This window comes from Trichosporon asahii, assembly GCF_000293215.1.
Source record: "Trichosporon asahii var. asahii CBS 2479 unplaced genomic scaffold scaffold00071, whole genome shotgun sequence".
In the NCBI taxonomy this organism is placed as follows: domain Eukaryota; kingdom Fungi; phylum Basidiomycota; class Tremellomycetes; order Trichosporonales; family Trichosporonaceae; genus Trichosporon; species Trichosporon asahii.
This window is the reverse complement of record NW_014040854.1, coordinates 1144301-1161809: the sequence shown is the minus strand read 5'-3', so window position 1 is coordinate 1161809 and position 17509 is coordinate 1144301. Positions and strand designations below refer to the sequence as shown.

General features: G+C 59.6%; 5 protein-coding genes across 5 annotated transcripts; 3 read left to right on the top strand and 2 right to left on the bottom strand.

Annotated features, from left to right (window-relative positions):
• Window positions 1-30: 30 nt before the first annotated feature.
• Window positions 31-3740, top strand: A1Q1_05338 (pre-mRNA splicing factor; the record flags this gene model as incomplete). The annotated part of the gene is made up of 3 exons (XM_014322070.1): window positions 31-150; window positions 207-3480; window positions 3526-3740. 3 exons carry the CDS (start codon window positions 31-33, stop codon window positions 3738-3740), a joined length of 3609 nt encoding a protein of 1202 aa, XP_014177545.1.
• A 253-nt stretch (window positions 3741-3993) lies between these two features.
• Window positions 3994-5240, top strand: A1Q1_05337 (uncharacterized protein; the record flags this gene model as incomplete). Its single annotated transcript, XM_014322069.1, has 3 exons — window positions 3994-4162; window positions 4220-4913; window positions 4952-5240. 3 exons carry the CDS (start codon window positions 3994-3996, stop codon window positions 5238-5240), a joined length of 1152 nt encoding a protein of 383 aa, XP_014177544.1.
• Window positions 5241-5399: 159 nt separating this feature from the next.
• Window positions 5400-6274, bottom strand: A1Q1_05336 (uncharacterized protein; the record flags this gene model as incomplete). The annotated part of the gene is made up of 5 exons (XM_014322068.1): window positions 5400-5459; window positions 5498-5608; window positions 5687-5850; window positions 5897-6092; window positions 6146-6274. The coding sequence occupies 5 exons, from the start codon at window positions 6272-6274 to the stop codon at window positions 5400-5402; spliced, it is 660 nt and encodes a 219-aa protein (XP_014177543.1).
• Window positions 6275-6748: 474 nt separating this feature from the next.
• A1Q1_05335 (uncharacterized protein) lies at window positions 6749-14680 on the top strand (the record flags this gene model as incomplete). The annotated part of the gene is made up of 1 exon (XM_014322067.1): window positions 6749-14680. The coding sequence occupies one exon, from the start codon at window positions 6749-6751 to the stop codon at window positions 14678-14680; it is 7932 nt and encodes a 2643-aa protein (XP_014177542.1).
• A 636-nt stretch (window positions 14681-15316) lies between these two features.
• Window positions 15317-16515, bottom strand: A1Q1_05334 (uncharacterized protein; the record flags this gene model as incomplete). The annotated part of the gene is made up of 3 exons (XM_014322066.1): window positions 15317-15423; window positions 15586-15798; window positions 16167-16515. The coding sequence occupies 3 exons, from the start codon at window positions 16513-16515 to the stop codon at window positions 15317-15319; spliced, it is 669 nt and encodes a 222-aa protein (XP_014177541.1).
• Between the last annotated feature and the right edge of the window lie 994 nt (window positions 16516-17509).

Below are 17509 nucleotides of genomic sequence, written 5' to 3'. Positions count from 1 at the left end.
CGTTCAGCAAACTTAGGCTTCCTCGACATCATGGGAGCGGACAAGGAGCTTTACAAGCTCGAGCTTCTGTCGCTTGTCTCGCGAGTGGCTCAGGAGCTGTTCAACCACACTAAGCTCCAGGACAAAAGTCTCGCCGAGTTTGTCATCGCGGTAGGTTGACGCTGACTATTCCCGGTACCCAGCTGACAGACCAGCTTCACGAACAGAGCAAGAATGTCGACGAGTTCACAAAGAAGCTGAAAGAGATTGGCGCCGACTTCCCCGAGTCTTTCATCAAGAACCTCGACCGCCTGATCGCGACGATGCACCCGAAGTACAAGCGCAAGGCCGCGAAGGCCAAAGCCAAGGCTGCTGCAGGCAAGGGCAAGAGCGATGTCGGCGAGAGTAACGATGAGAAGGCGATTAAGGCGCGCAAGTTCCCTGGACTCTCGATGCCGGATCAGGAGATGAAGCCCGAGGACACCTACCTCGGGGGCCGCGAGGGTAAGGACGCGCGAGATGTCGACCACGATTTCTCCCTCGACAACACGATGGCCGAGCTGGAGAAGGCGGCTTCTCGGCGGAACCGACCTGCGGCGGACGACTTCATGGATGGCGAGCCCAGTGGAAAGCGAATGCGGTACGACGATCGCGACAGCGGCTACGACCGCCGGGGACGAGACCGCTACGATGACCGAAGACGGGACCGCGACGATGACGCCGGCTACGGTATCAGGGATAACGGCTGGGCGGGACGCGGCGGACGACCTGCGCCGCCGGAAGAGCGAAGAGGGCGATCTGGACTTGACGACGCCCCTGTGCTGTACAAGATTTACAACGGTACCGTCACGGGTGTGCGCGACTTCGGAGCTTTCGTCCGCCTCGATGGCGTTGCGGGCAACCAGGAGGGTCTGGTCCACGTGTCGAACATCACGGGTGCCCGACTCGAAACCGCGAGCGAAGGCGTGCGGAGAAACCAGCGCGTCAAGGTCAAGGTCATTTCGGTGGCGGGCAACAAGTTCGGTCTCAGCATGAAGGACGTCAATCAGGAGACGGGAGAGGACAACACGCCGCATCTGCGTGTCAAGTCTCGGGAGGAGATGGAGGCTGAGCAGCGCAGGATGGCGGCGCGCGTCGGTACCGGTGCCAATGCTGCGCCCCTTCACTCTTCCTCTATGCCGATGGACCAGAAGCGCAGCGCCAAGCGGTTAACCAGCCCTGAGCGTTTCGAGATCAAGCAGCTCATCGCTTCCGGTGCTGTTAGCGCCGCGGACTACCCGGATCTCGACGACGACTTCAATGCCTCAAACAACAACCCGGAGATTGACGAGGACGTTGACATCGAGGTGGCCGAGAAGGAGCCGGCGTTCCTTGCTGGCCAGACCAAAATCACGCTTGACATCTCACCAGTCAAGATCGTGAAGGCGCCGGACGGATCGCTCAACCGAGCAGCCCTCGCCGGAGGGCAGCTCGCGAAGGAGAGAGCCGAGATGCGCCGCATGGAAGCCAACGAGCAGGCGGACAAGGAGGCTAAGAACCTGGCCACTCCGTGGTTGGATCCAATGGCTCAGGCTTCCGATCGACAGTTCGCCGCCGACCTGCGCACAAACCAGCAGGGACAGCGTCAGCAGCAGGTGCCTGCGTGGAAGAAGGCGAACAAGTCGACGACGTTTGGCAAGATCACGACGATGAGTATTGCAGAGCAGCGTCGCTCCCTGCCCGTCTACAAGCTGCGTGACCAGCTCGTGAAGGCTGTCCGCGAGAACCAGATTCTCGTTGTTGTCGGTGACACGGGATCTGGAAAGACGACTCAGATTGCGCAATACCTCGCCGAGGACGGCCTACTGGAGCACGGCAAGCTCGGATGTACGCAGCCCCGTCGTGTCGCCGCTGTCTCCGTCGCGAAGCGTGTGTCTGAGGAGGTAGGATGCCGCCTCGGTTCGGAGGTCGGTTACACTGTCCGTTTCGAAGACGTCACATCTCCGGAGACGAAGATCAAGTTCATGACAGATGGTATGCTTCTGCGTGAGCTCCTCATCGACCCCGACATGTCTCGATACTCCGTCATCATGCTTGACGAGGCGCACGAGCGCACGATCGCCACTGATGTCCTCTTCGGTCTCATGAAGAAGGCATGCAAGCGCCGCCCGGACCTCAAGCTGATCTGTACGTCAGCCACGCTTGACGCCGAGAAGTTCGCGACGTACTTCTGGGGCTGCCCCATTTTCACCATCCCGGGGCGAACATTCCCCGTCGAGATCCTCTATACGAAGGATCCTGAGCCCGACTACCTGGAGGCTTCGCTCATTACCATTCTCCAGATCCACCTGATGGAGCCGCCAGGAGACATTCTCCTCTTCCTGACTGGTCAAGAAGAGATCGACACGGCATGCGAGGTGTTGTACGAACGAGTGAAGGCGCTAGGACCACAAGTGCCGGAGCTCATCATTCTTCCCGTCTACGCTGCGCTGCCATCAGAGATGCAGTCCAAGATCTTCGACCCGCCGCCTCCCGGTGCGCGTAAGTGTGTCATCGCCACCAACATTGCGGAGACGAGTATCACGATCGACGGTATCTACTACGTCATCGACCCCGGATTCTCTAAGCAGAACGCCTACGACCCCAAGCTCGGTATGGACTCGCTCATTGTCACTCCCATCTCTCAGGCGCAGGCTCGTCAGCGTTCAGGACGTGCCGGACGAACGGGCCCCGGCAAGTGCTACCGCCTGTACACGGAAATTGCGTACCGTAACGAGATGCTGCCGAACCCGATTCCCGAGATTCAACGTACGAACCTCGCGTCCACCATTCTTACCCTCAAGGCGATGGGTATTAACGACCTGATTAACTTCGACTTCATGGACCCTCCGCCAGCGGCAACCATGTTGACAGCGCTTGAGCAGCTGTACGCTCTCGGTGCCCTTGACGACGAGGGTCTCCTTACTCGCGTCGGTCGCAAGATGGCCGATTTCCCTCTCGACCCGTCGCTGTGTAAGGTGTTGATCAAGTCTGTCGATTACGGTTGTTCTGAGGAGGTTCTCACCATTGTGTCCATGCTTCAGGCCGGAGGCCAGATCTTCTACCGCCCGAAGGACAAGCAGCAGCAGGCGGACGCGAAGAAGGCAAAGTTCCACCAGCCTGAGGGAGACCTGCTCACTCTCCTGGCGGTGTACAACGGCTGGAAGGCGTCCAAGTTCAGCAACCCGTGGTGCTTCGAGAACTTTGTGCACACGCGTGCGCTCAAGACGGCGCAGAACGTACGCAAACAGCTTGTCGGTATCATGGACCGGTACAAGCACGACCTCGTGTCGTGCGGCACCAACTACAATCGCGTGCGCATGGCGATTTGCTCTGGCTTCTTCCGGAATGCAGCGAAGAAGGACCCAGTCGAAGGATACAAGACGCTCGTCGAGGGTACGCCTGTGTCGATTCATCCGTCGTCCGCCCTGTTCCAGCGTCCGCCGGAGTGGTGCATCTACTACGAGTTGATTCTTACGAGCAGTGAGTAGCTTCCCTTTCTTCGACAACCAAGCTGACAATATCCAGAGGAGTATATGTCCCAGGTGACCGTGATCGAGCCGAAGTGGCTGTCCGAGGTCGCGCCAACGTTCTTCAAGGTCGCGGACCAGAACCGGATCTCGAAGCGCAAGCAGAAGGAGAAAATCGAACCGCTGTTCGACCGCTTCGCAGAGAGCAAAGACTCGTGGCGTCTCAGCAAGCAGAAGCGGCCGATCAAGAACTCGCAGACGTTCGGCTCTTAGAGATATCTTCCATAGTAGCATATATAAACTTAGCATGGCATGTACAATCTGGCATCTTGCGGTGACCGAGCGTTCATCTCAATCCTCGCAGCAGTTGCTGTGCCCGGATCGGCGCGTTATTTTTTTCAGGGTCACTCGGATAAGGGCGTCGTACCTGACAGGAAAGCCTAGAGTGACGCCCTTCGACCATCCAGGCCCTCCACCGATCGCCCATCGCAGTTCCGACCTCTTCATCGCCCACAACTCATTCACAATGCCGATGTCGACAGGAGCGCGAGCGCTGTACGTGGCGCTCGTAGTCGTGGTGTGCGTCGTGTTCTTCTTTGAGCGCTCGCACAAGAAGGCGCAGGCCGACTTGCCCTCCCCAGCTCCGCCAGGAGCATACCGGCAGCGTCTGGTTGCGGTCGGCGATCTGCACGGCGGTGAGTGCTAGCAAATCTCCGATTAGCTGACCCCAGACATCGAGAACACGTACAAAGTGCTTCAGATGGCGGGCATCATCGACGACAAGCACCACTGGAAGGCGGGCAGCGACATTCTCGTGCAGACCGGCGATGAGATTGATCGCGGCACGTACGCGCTGGATATCTACAAGCTGTTCCAGCGCCTCCGGACTGAGGCAGACGTTGCGGGCGGCCGCGTCGTGAGCATTCTCGGCAACCACGAGTTCATGAATGCACTCGGTGACTGGCGCTACGTCACGAACGCCGACATCAAGCACTGGGGCGGGTACAAGCAGCGCATCGCCGATATGGAGAGTACGGGCTGGCTGGGCGCCGAGTGGCTCGCAAACTATTCCGTTGCGGCCAAGGTCTCCATGTCTCCCTATGATGTCTCGCCGTCGTACTCGTTTAGCCACGGCAGCCTGAGCCCGTACTTCCCCTTTCTGACCCCGTTCCCTCAGAAGATCAACGAGCTCGGCCACTCGCTCCTCGAGCGCGCCCTCACCCCGCCAATGGCCAAGCCGCACCCGCCCAACCAGTACGAGGGTCTGCCGAAGGGCACCACGCCGGAGGAGGCTGAGCTGTACTCTCAGCGCGGACCGCTGTGGGCCCGTGGCCTCGCCCAGAGCCCCGACGAGAAGCAGGTGTGCAAGCAGGCCAACACGATCAGGGACAAGATCGGCGTCAGGCGCATCATTGGCGGGCACACGCCGAACTTTGAGCACATTGTGTAAGCCAGCCTCTCGGTGCGGACAGCTGACATCCCAGGTCGAGGTGTAACGGCGACGTGATCGTCATCGACACGGGCATCTCGTACGCGTATGGCGGCGTCCTCTCCGCGCTCGAGATCATCTACACCCTTGACCCGGTCAAGGACGGCGGCGAGATGCTCGCTGGCCAGCGACCGTTCGTCGTGGGTGGTGCCGCCGCCGACGTCGAGGGTCTCGGAGTTCTTGTCAAGGGCAAGGAGTACCACGAGCGCGAGGAGGTGTTCGCGATCTACGAGCACCGGAAGCAGCGTCTCGCGGACGAGAAGCGCACTGTCACACTGTCATGAAGTAGCTCTAGAAAATGTAGGATCCATCCAATATCTATATGTAGGGTTGATGTCCCGGTCTAAACGTACTCGAACACGCCCTCCTCGTCCAGGTCCGACATCCACTTCCAGAAGTGCGACGCGGGGAATCTGGGGTCAGCTGGACCTTCTAACGCAAGCTCACCCGACGCAGTTGTCGTAGCTGCCGTCGATCTTCTCGATCAGGAGACCACCAAGACCCTGCAAGTCAGCTTCTTGGAGACCGAGCTTCAGCTCACCTGGATGGCGAAACCACCGGCGCGGTCGATACCCTCGCCGTTGTCAATGTACGCCTGGATGACGTTCTTAGGGTAGTCGAAGAAGTGCACGATCGTTGACACGCTGATACTCTGCAGTTTGAAGCCGGGTGACTCAACAGTCGGGTAGACTGATGTCAGTTACGGATGGGGATAGGATAACTCACCAACACAAACAGCGGTGACAACCTCGCACTCGCGCCCAGCCATGAGGTCGAGGGCGCGCAGCTGCTCCTCCTTGTTGATCGGCTTCTCGAGGATCTCGGAGTGCTCGCCGTGGTACTTGCCGCCCTCAGCCGTGTCCTTCTCTGGAGGGAAGATGACGACAGTATCCGCTACGGGTCAGCACGGTCACGCATGAAGATGCTTACCGCTGATCACAATGTCGGCGGGATCCGCGTCGTTTTCCCTGATCAGGCGCTCGTAGACCTCCATCGCCTGATGTCAGCTCGGAGAAGTCGTTCGCAGCGCGTACCTTCTCTCCGGCAGTCGCGATGGGATAGTCAGACAGCTTGTCGAAGGATCCCTTAGGGAGGTCCTCAGCAAATGTCGAGGGGATGATCTCTGGTCGGAAGCCCTGTGAAGTCAGCCTCCGCTGTCTTGAGCTGCTCTCAGCTCGGGCGCACGCACAACGTTCTCCAGGATATCCTTCCTTCGCGGAGACCCCGAGGCCAGGACAACACGCTTGTCACGGAGCTTCTCGAAGATCGGCCATGGCATGGCATTGGGGAGCACGGGGGAGGGTCGCTTGGCACTCATTTCGGCTGATGTGTTGATGCAGCTGCGAGTTAGTGAACTCGGCGGCGATGTGGACATGACTCTTGGACTGAAGTGCCAGGCACGGGTGGAGGTGCGGTAGCGCCCGTGGGAAAGTGATGAACTCTGGTCAAGATTTCGGACAGGAGCTGGCCACCCTCTGTTATTGACCGCTCCCACCACTGTAACACCACAACTTCTTCAGTCTCACACCTTAACGCAGTCGGATCGTCAAGAAAGACGTAAGGAGAGTACACAGTGCTCTCGGAATATCCGGTTGCCCAACATGACCGAACCACCGGCGAAGCGCTTTAGGGTAAGCTCGAAGCAGCGCGCGTGCAGCTGACATCGCAGTTCGCTACCTATAATGAGAAGCTGAATGCTATCTCTGTCGACGTCGGAAAGACCAAGGGTCTCTCCTGGGAGAAAGAGGACTTCGCCGAAGATGAGCAGACCGTGAGTGCACAGTAGAGGAGCATGCTGACGAACCAGAAGACGCCGGTCACCGTCGAGCTCGCTCGTCTGGAGCTGCACGACCTCACCCTCCCCTACCAGGCTCTCGCCAAGGAACTCATCCCTCTCACCCGGACACTCCCCATGACCCTCCTCAACCTCGCCCCCATCACCGAAATCTTCACCAAGTTCCTTTCCCAACTCAAGGGCGGCCAGGACAATGCGAACTCGGGACTTGAGTCGGCTCTCTGCCTCATTCAGGCGCTGTACGAGACATGTCTGAGCGAGATGGTCCAGTATGTACCGGCCACTATCTCTGAGATTGCTCGTGTTGGAGCTCTCCGTGCTCTGGAACCGAAGCTGGTCGAGAAGGCTTACTCGACAATCTCGCTTGTCCTCCGAACCATCGCCCCGACGCTGCTCAAGAGCGACAACATCGAGATCCTGCGCGAGACCTGGAGCTCGGTCAAGGGCTACGTCGTCCCCGGCTCGAACAAAGCCTACGTCCGCAAATGTATTGCCGATGCCTGGGCTGGTGTGCTTCGAAAGGCTCGCGGAGATGCTCTGCAGCGGGTCATGCATGTGCTCCTCGAGGACTCGTCCCCGGGACTCGAGGCTGTTTGGGCGAACAGCATGAAGGGAACGCAGGGACATCTGCACTCTCGTGCCCTCCCCATCTACACTGTTCTGCTCGATGACCTCGTCGCCAACCCTACTGAGGAAACAACGACCACCATGCGCCGTGTCACGACAGCCCTCGTTCACCACTGCTCCTCTAGCGAGACTGCACCGCTTGTTGAGGCCGTTCTGGAGCGTCTGGAACCGAAGTCGAAGGCTGCGTCCTCCAAGTCGAAGAACTCCATGGACTTCAGCTCGTCGACTGCGATGCTCACGATCCTGTCGACTTTCCTGTACACGAGGAAGGGCAAGCGTTTCCCGTCATCCCTGTTCAAGCCCACCATGCTCAAGCTCCAGTCGCTGATTCCGACGCTGAAGGAGGCTTCGACCTCCGGCAAGCTCAAGGAGGACGAGCGGGTGAGCAGGGGCAACTGGAGAATGGCGTTGGTCTCGTCCATCGTTGGATCGCTGGCCGCAAGTAAGCTCGCCGAGTGGCTTAGCCCCGGTGTCGGACTCATCAGTGCCCTGTGGAGCGCCCTGGATACGACTGAGGCGTTCGCGTTCGTCAACATGTGCATCGCGCTGAAGTGGCCCGGTGTCGAGCAGTTCCTCCTGGCTCACATCACGAAGACGGCCCTGGGAGGACTCGAGAGTGACCCGCTGCCGACTCTTGTGCTGTTGAACAATCTCGCCTCTGCTGGCTTCTTGACCGGAGGACTCTCCAATGTTCAGGGCGGACGATGGCGCAAGGCTCTTGTGGCCGCTCTCACGAGGGTCTTGACCAAGCTGTCTGACTCCAGCCTCGACGACGACGACCGCCGCCTGCTCGGACAAGTTCTCAAGCTGCTGCCGTACCTCGCCGGTGAGGCCTCGCAGTTTGTCGAGCCGTTGATCAGTATCCTGGGTCGCTTCGTGGACGGATCTGACCAGGAGGCGCAAGAGAATTGGGACGAGGAGGGTGTCTGGAACAACTCTCACGTTGTGGGCCGGATTCTCAACAGCCTCTACGGCCTCATTCTTCGCGGACCGAAGGATTGTTCCGAGAAGGTTAAGGCATTCTTCGTCGACAATGACTTCTTCAACGTGCTTATCCACAAGTGGCACTGGAGCAGGGAGGTCCTCGAGCAAGCTGCCGCGTTTATCGATCACTGGCCTGAGGCTGCCAAGTTGAACGGCGATGTTCTCGATCTCCTGGAGCCGAATCTCCTCTCGGCTGACTCCGCGCTGCGCCTGTCGTCCCTGAAGATCCTCGCTCTCTACTCTCGCCCAATCTCGGAGAAGTCTGCGGCCCTATGGGATGTGTGCCTCTTGGTGGAAAACTCGGAGATGTCGCTGAGGAACGTCCGTGAACGAACAGCCAACATCGCACGTCTTGGAAGAACAATTCAGGGCGTGCAGGATGCCGGCGAGGATTTGGAGCGAACAGTCAAGGCTGCCATCACGTACCTTGTCGCCCAGCTCAAGGTCAACTTCCGACCTGTCTGGGCCGAAGCCGTTACGGCTCTAACCGAGGTCGCGAAGAGCAAGAAGGAGGACGCTGAGAGCTTGTGGACTATTGTTTGGACCGAGATCCAGAAGACCATTCTCACCGAGCAGGCGATCATGCCGGATCTGGGGGTTGAGTACCCCGACTGGACGAGGCAACGTGTCCAGGACCAGAAGGACGACGATGATGACGATGAGGAGAGCGCTGAGTTCCGCTGCAACAGTCTTGCGAAGGGCCGTTCAGCCACCGTTCGCGCTTGGCAGGAGACCAACGACACAACCAAGCTCGACGTTGCCGAGATTTCCGGCCAGATTTCAAAGGACCGCCTGGACGTCATCAGCTACGAGACTCAGCTCCTCGCCGTCTGCACTGCCTACCCGTCGATGGTCGAGAAGCACACCCGTGTCTTTGTGCCCGTCGCTCTTGCCGTCGCTGGAGTTGAGACGGACGAGGCGCAGGTCCAGCTTTCGCACCTCTCGACCCGCGCTCTGCAGACTCGCACCATCGCCTTCCTTGAGGTTTGCGCCAAGTTTGTCAACCCGAAGGCTTCATACCGCTCTTCAGACCTGCACGCGCTCTACATCAACCTTCTGTCGAAGGGAGAGGTCAAGATTCAGTCAATTGCCCTCAAGTGTCTGCTCACGTACAAGTCGTCGAACCTTATTCCGTACAGCGAGCGTCTCAAGAACCTGCTGGAGGAGTCCAAATTCCGTGATGAGCTCACCCATCTCAACCTTGGCATCGACTCGGAGGTCATCGAGCCCAAGCACCGCCACGAGTTCATCGACGTTGTCATCCGCCTGCTTTACGGTATCATGATGTCGCGTCGTGCACGCAGCAGCACTGCTCAGGGCCAGGGGGCCAGGAAGCAAGCCGTCCTGACTGCCCTCAGCGGTTGCGCCCCCGACGAGCTCAAGACCTTGGTCGACCTCATGCTTGACCCGCTCGGCGGCCAAGTCGACGTGGCTCCTAAGGAGCTCGAGACCATGACCATTGTGGCGCCTGGTCGCCAGCTGGTCGGTTTCCTGTCTTTCCTTCAAGATGTCCTCCGATACCTCGCCCCTCAGACTGAGCAGTACTGGTCGCGCCTGATCGGCGCTGTCATTGTCATAGTTCGACAGACTCAGGAGGGTCTTGATCGGGAGAAGGCCGCTATCGAGGACGAGGGCGAGGACGTGGAGGAGAAGGAGGACGACGAGGAGGACGACAAAGAGGACAAGGGAGCTGCCCCCCTTCGCGCCCTGCGTTCGACTGGTCTCAAGCGTCTCGTCCAGTTTCTGCGCTCTCGTGTTGTCGAGTATGACTTCCGCCCCTTCCTCCCTTCGATCTTCAAGGGTATCATCTCCCCTCGTCTCCAGCTTCTCGAGGTCGAGAACACCCAAGCTCCCTCGGGTACTCTTGACCTTATCGCGGCTTTGGCTGCCTCGCCGGATACGGCGTACTCGCTTGTTGAATTCGACGACCGCGCGCTGCCCAAGGTTTTCGCCTGTATGACCGCGATCAAGGTCAAGCCGGCAGTTATTGGACGCGTTTTCGATGTTCTTGACTCTCTCCTGTTCGAGGATGAGCCCGAGGTCACTGAGAAGGTGCTCATGCCGCATGTTCGCCCTCTGATCGACCACATCATTCTGCTCGTTCAGAACCTCCGTGCCTCCAACAACGAGGACATCATGCGCCGTCTTCTGGGCATCCTTTCTCGCCTCTCTGCTGTTGTCACCGACGGCAAGCAGGCTCAACAGCTCGCAGCGCTCCTCGGACCCATGCTGAAGCAGAGCGGACGCCAGGTTCCGGAGAAGGCCAAGGTCAACATTCTGATCACTCTCCAGCGCCTGTATTCGATCTCCCCTGACTTTGCCAACCCGAAGTCTGAGTTCTTCAACACGTCCTACAACCTGATCTGCAACCTGCTCCAGACACTGCGGTTCCCTACCTCTCGCCGTGCTCTCATCGCGGCGCTCCAGACCTTTGCCGAAGCCGACAAGTCGCTGGCCCGCCCCATCGAGATCGTTGCCGACCTCAATGCCTACCGTGTGAAGCGCATGGACGAGCCTGACTTTGACAAGCGCCTCGATGCCTTCGCTCTACTCTGTGATGTTCCCGAGGCCGAGCTGCCCCAAACTGTTCGCGAGTGGCAGCCGATTCTCCGCACCTCGCTCTTCTTCATCCAGGAGCCGGAGGAGCTGTCCATCCGTACGAACGCGGGTACGATGCTGAAGCGCTTCGCCTCTCTCGTCGGGGATGCCGAGTCGGGACCTCTGGTCGACACCATGAACACTGTTGTTCTCCCGGCGCTGCGCCGCATTCTCCTCTCCAAGGTCGAGCTCGTGCGTAACGAGGTTCTCTCAGTGTTCTCGCACGCCGCCAAGACCTGCTCAGGCATCCCCGTCCTTGCCGAGATGAAGCCGCTCCTCGGAGAGGACGATGAGACGGACGTCTTCATCAACCTCAGCCACATTCAGGTGCACCGTCGTGCGCGTGCGATCCGCCGTCTTCGCGACATTGTCAGCGAGGGCGCCATCCGCGAGACGACGCTCTCCACGATTTTCCTGCCCGTGTTGGAGCACATCCTGACCGGCTCCACGGATGTTACCGACCACCACCTCGTGAACGAGGCGATTACCGCCATCGGTGTCCTCGCTGGCCACCTTGGATGGACTCGCTATAACGGACTCATCATGCGCTTCCTTCGCCTCGGTACCCCGCAGAGCAAGCAGCAGAAGTTCTACATCCGTAGCGTCTCTGCGATCATCGACAACTTCCACTTTGACCTCAAGAACGACGCCAAGGTCGGCGAGACCGAGGAGGCTGCTGTTGATGCGGCCGGCGAGGGCGATGCCGAGGAGGAGGCTACGGAAGCCGCCCAGGCTGTCGACCCCGAGGTCGAGGCTGAGATCAAGAGGGCCGAAGCTCAGGCTGCTGCCACCGAGCGCATCACCGAGGTCGTCCTGAACCGCCTACTCCCCACCCTCTCCAAGTTCATCACGACCAAGAGCGAGACTGAGGACAGCGTCCGCATCCCCGTCTCTCTTGCCATTGTCAAGCTCGCTTCAACGCTCCCTGCCGAGGAGTCCGACAATGAGATTCTCCGCATCATCACCACCGTCTCGCAAATCTTGCGTAGCAAAGACCAGGACATCCGTGACATTGCTCGCGACACCATTGGCAAGATCGCCGTCTATCTTGGCCCCTCGTGGCTTGTTCGTGTCCTCAGAGAGCTCCGTACTGCTCTCCAGCGCGGTCCCCAGAAGCACGTTCTCGCTGTTACGACCCACTCTATCCTTGTCCATGCCACCACCGAGGCCGCCGACCGGTTCACCGACCTCGACGAGGCTGTCGAGGACGCGGTCGAGGTGTCTGCCGAGGTTATTTGGGGTGAGTCCGGCAAGGATGTCGCCACCGAGGGCTTCAAGACCAAGATGCGCGAAGTCCGCGGCGCCCTGTCGCGCGGTAACGACACCTTCCAGCTCGTTTCCCGCCTCGTGAGCCCGACCAAGATTTCTGCTGTTCTGGCCCCCGTCCGTGAGATCATGCACATCTCGCAGGCGGTCAAGACGATGCAGCAGGTGGACGAGGTGCTTCGCCGCATCGCCCTCGGCCTCAACTCGAACGTCATGATGTCTCCCGAGGACATTTTGAACCTGTCCTATTCCCTCATCAACAGCAACTCTCGCTACCTCAAGCCGAAGCGCAAGGAGGCCAAGGCTGGCAAGAGCAAGAGCGACCGCTTCACTGTCCAGATGAAACGCAATGCGCCCGAGGACGAGGACGTGTACCCGCAGAATGCGTACAAGTTTGTCATGTTCGGTCTCGAGCTGTTCGTGACTGCCTTCAGGCGCGGCAAGTTTGACTTTGACAATGTCGAGATTCTCGCCCGTCTCGGACCACTCGTCTCCGCCGTCGGCAACACGCTCTACTCGCCGACTGTGCCCATCCTCATCCTGGGTCTCAAGGCTACGGCTGCTGTCGCCAAGTGCCCCGTTCCGCAGGTGGAGGAGTCTCTTCCTGCCTTTGTCACGAACATTTTCAAGATCATCAAGCACGCCGGCGGCACGGCCGAGACCGAGGTCGCGCAGACGGCGCTCAAGACGCTCGCCGTGCTCATCCGCGACTGCAAGGCGACGCAGGTCTCGGACTCGCAGCTCAAGTACCTGATCGAGGTGATCAGCCCAGACCTGGAGGAGCACGAGCGCCAAGCGTCCATCTTCACTGTGCTGCGCGCGGTCGTGTCGCGCCGCTTCGTCGTGCCCGAGATCTACGACCTGATGGACCGCGTGTCGAGCATCATGGTGACCTCGCAGTCGACGCACGTGCAGGAGCTGTGCCGGAACGTGCTGATGCAGTTCCTGCTCGACTACCCGCAGGGCCAGGGCCGGCTCAAGGCGCAGATGACCTTCCTAGCGCGCAACCTCGACTACGTGTTCGAATCCGGCCGCGTGTCCGTGATGGAGGTGCTGTCTGCCGTGTTCAAAAGGTTCACCCCAGAGCTCGTGGCAGAGTACGGCGACCTGTTCTTCGTTGCGCTCGTGGCGGTGATTGCGAACGACGACAGCGAAAAGTGCCGCAACATGGCCGGTCTGCTTCTGCAGCAGCTCTTCGGCGTGCTCGACCATGCGCACCAGGGGCGCATGCTCGACGTCCTCAAGGGCTGGATCGGGAACACGGACGAGGGGACCGCCAACGTCGGCCTCGGCAGTGCCGCGCTCGCAGCCTACGGCCTGCTGTGCGAGGCGGACTCGCCCGCCGAGAGCGTGTTCGAGGACCTCCCCTCTGTCATCGTCCCCGTGCTCGACACGAGTGCGCGCAACCTGCTCATTGCCGAGACGTCGCAGATCGAGATTGAGCTCGACCCCGCGCTTCCGCAGCAGGCGCTCTCGGCAGTAGCCAAGGCGCTCAAGGTGCGTCCCGAGGTGGCCGGAGTGCTGCCGTGGGACACGATTGTGGAGCTCCTCCTCTTCCCCCACGACTGGGTGCGGTACGGCGCTGCGCGCGCCCTCGCCCTCCTCTTCGCGGGAGGAAGGGCGTTTGAGCTGCTCGATGGAAAACTCCTCGATATCGCGCGCAAGAGCTGCATCCTCCTCGGCGGCAGCAAGTTGGCGGACGGCACGCCCGTCGTCGTCGACGGCAAACTCGCCGATGAGCTCGTCAAGCTCCTCTGGAACATTAGCAAGCACTGGATCGCGGCGCGCAGCGACAAGGTCGCCAACGGCAGTGGCGAGGGGGCCGAGGCTGAGTCGGATGAGGACGAGGAGGAGGAGGATGAGTCGGAGGAGCCCGACGCCGACGCCGACGAGGCCGGAGAGACCGAACCGACGACCGGCGCCGGCGGCGAGGTCTCGTGGCTCATGTCGCGCATGTCCTTCATGTCGCGCAAGCTCATCATCTCGCGCCCGGCGTCGAACACGGTACTCCCCGGCCAGCCTTTGCCCTTCACTGGGCCGCTGCAGAGCATTCTCCGCTTCTTCGCGGGCATCACGCAGGCCTTCACAGCCCAGCAGGCGCGTCACTACCTCCCTCACATCCTGAATCCGATCTACCGCATCCTGGACGAGGGCGGCGACCTCCAAGGCTTAGAGGGGGAGAGTATCGACGCCTTGCGCAAGTTGACCATCGAGATTCGCGACTTTGTGCAAGAAAAGGTCGGCACGACCGCCTTCGGACGCACGTGGGAGCAGGTCCGCCGCAAGACCTTCGCCAAGAGGAAGCAGCGCAAGGACTTCCGCGACCAGCTCGTCATCAAGGACCCTGCGGCTTGGGCACAGAGGAAGGAGAAGAGGGGCGCGAACAAGAAGGAGAGCAAGAAGAGAAAGACGAACGCGTACATGGACCACAAGCGCGCCAAGCGCCGCATGTAGACGGGGGGTCATAGAGAGAAGGGGATTGTTTGTGTTTATTTGTGTGTTTTTGCATACCCAGCATTCGGCCATACCGTTACACGAGATGCCAAGTCTATTAGAACAAAAAAGAGCAGCTTGATTCACAATAAAAGTATAGATTGGAGTACGAAGAAGGTTGCGGGTACGGAACGTATAGTGGTTGCGGTGGTTGTTGAGGCGGGGAGGGACCGGTGACAGGCGAACGTGTCGTGAAAAGTAGATTCGTCGCGTTGTGACAGACTGCATCTGACTGATTCGTACACTTGGGATTGTGTGGTATCGTTACGTATACTTCGGGCTCGGACTTTGACTTGGCAGGGAGATGGCACTCAACATGATGGCGGCGGGGGAGATAGCTTCGATGGTGGGGTTGGAGGGTGATGGCGGCTTGTAGGCTTGGGCTTGGGATTTCGATACAAACAGATCGAGGGTGGTTTCGGGGAGGGGGTTGGTTGTACAACAAGAGCAAGAGCACGAGCTTGCGGTTCGTCGCTCGATCGCCCAGTTCTTCTCAGTCGTAGCTTCTTACACTCGGCCTGTTCTTCTTTCTGTTAACATTTTTGCTGAACTCGCTTGCAATGTCTGGAAGAACAGAGATTAGCGCCAGAGAATATCCTAAAGCTTCTGGTGGAAGTGGTCGGGGAGCTCACGAGGAGCCTCGTGGCTGTAGTACCTTGAGCGGATGCCGCGGTACTTGCGGATAGAGTACATGGCGAGGATCTCTGGGAGAGGTGGTCAGCGGAATGTCATCTCCGGTTTGCATTTTCCGATCATCCCGGAGCCGGACAGGCGGTGCCTGTGACGCCTAGCGGACGCCTCTGAGCACCGGGTATCGGTGCCCCGGGCTGCTCCACGGAAGTGTTTGCATGCATGCTGAGACTCACCCTTCTTGATGTGCTCCGCGAGCTCGAGCTGCTGCTTGAGCTTGACGGGGTCGTCGATGTTCTTGTTCTCTGGTCCGTTAGCGCGATTCCTTATCAGTTGGGTAAGGCTGGTGGAGCGAGCGTTTCGGACACATTCGGAGAGGACGAGGGTAGGCGGCCTGACCGTAGCTCGAGCGTTGCAAAAGCTTCGGCTTCGCTGCGTAGGCTTCACCACTTCGCCGATTCGACTCGAGTCTCAGCGGTGGCAACCATCGCAATCGCCGCCCGCGGCGATGTCCAACTTTATCCAAGGAACGTGCCAAGACACAGGGGCGACGGTTTCGGCCCTCGTCGGCCTCGGATCGGCCGCCGTTCGCACAATGGCGCTGTCCGCACTCCAAAGCTCGGCCGTCGATGATGGCCGCACTTTTGTTCTCACGCGGCCCGCATCCGTAGACGGCGTGGACCAAATGGATGGTGCCAAGACTTCAGCCGCGGGCGCCGCCAGATTTTCGCTCGGTCCAGACCTGTCCGCACCGCCGAGGGCCGCAATGAATGCCGCACTTTTGCTTCGCTCCGTCCCAGCTGTAGGATATACTCACTCTCAAAGGCCCGGCGGAGACGCATGTTGAAGTTATAGTTCTCGTCGGGGTAGTCGCGTCCAAGGCGGTGAAGCTGATGGTCAGTTATGGTGATGGAAGTGCAACTGGTGCTCGACGCGTCGCGATGAAGTAAAGTGGCTTGCACGGCAAGCAGAGAAGCTTTCCATACGCTCGGGTCGGTAGCGAGTCTACTCACCTCCTTGTAGACGCGCTTGGCACGCTGTCGGAGCTCCTCAATCGACGGAGCAGCCTCGGGGGCAGGGGGAGCGGCCGGCGTAGCCTGAGCGGCGGTGACGGTCGAGGCGGCGCGAGTGCCGATGAAGCGGCGGAGGGTGCCGACGAGGGACATAGTGGTTATGAGTGGTGAGTGGTGAGTGGTGATGTGGTCGAGGCAGACAGCGGCGCAGAAGGCTTTATAGCGACGCGTCTGGGAAGTGCGAGGGCGGGGTCGAGGAGGAGCCGGTTAAGCGATGTCGTCTTGGATGGCTTGGGCGAGTAGGGGCACGTGTAGTTGACAGGATACGCACGGACAGGGCTTGAGCGTCGAAGCTTGAGGGCGGTCGATGTCGAGATCGAAAGTGTTGGTGGGCGATGGAGAGGAGATGAGATGGGGGGAAGGCAATGTAGATAGCCAGAGGGAGAGTGCGGGGGTGGGCGGCGAGGCAGCGTCGGTGTGCGGAGACCTGGGTCAGAGACTTGAGTCGAATGCGACGGTCCGACCAAAGCCGGTATACTATTCGCACGCTTAAATTTGGCGAGCCAGCGACCACCACCACTGTACAACCAACGTTACGTAAATGACGACATTGCGGATCGACTCTGCGACTGAATCACTTGCATGAGGTCACCGCTTGGCCGCCGCCGCGCGCCGCAATACATGGCAATTCAGTTTAGCGGTCAAGAGTTCGGTACCACCGTGACTTGAGAGTGACACATGCTCACAATGACATCGGGGGAACTATGGGGGAGACATGGGGCCTCCCATCCCCCTGGTTGTACGGTTGTGGGGACCGCGTCGCTTAAAGTATGTTCCAAACCTCCGACACCGAGACACCGCAGAGTCTCGGGCAGGGAGTTACCCCTTCCCACAGAACTATCAGGTCAGGTCCGCGATGGCTGTATCCAGGCAGATGGTAGTGCGTGTAGTGGAAACGTGGTTCCCATCAGCAGCCTATGCTAGTGGATGATCGTCGAATAATCATCTGTGCACCAGTCTACACCCGATCGCTCTTCCAACACTTGCTGCTTTCGGATTCTGGGCGTTTCCCGCGATCGCCATTACCGCCGGCAATGTCCACCCATCCCACCAGATCTGTCAAGGGAATCAATGTCAGCCGGTATGC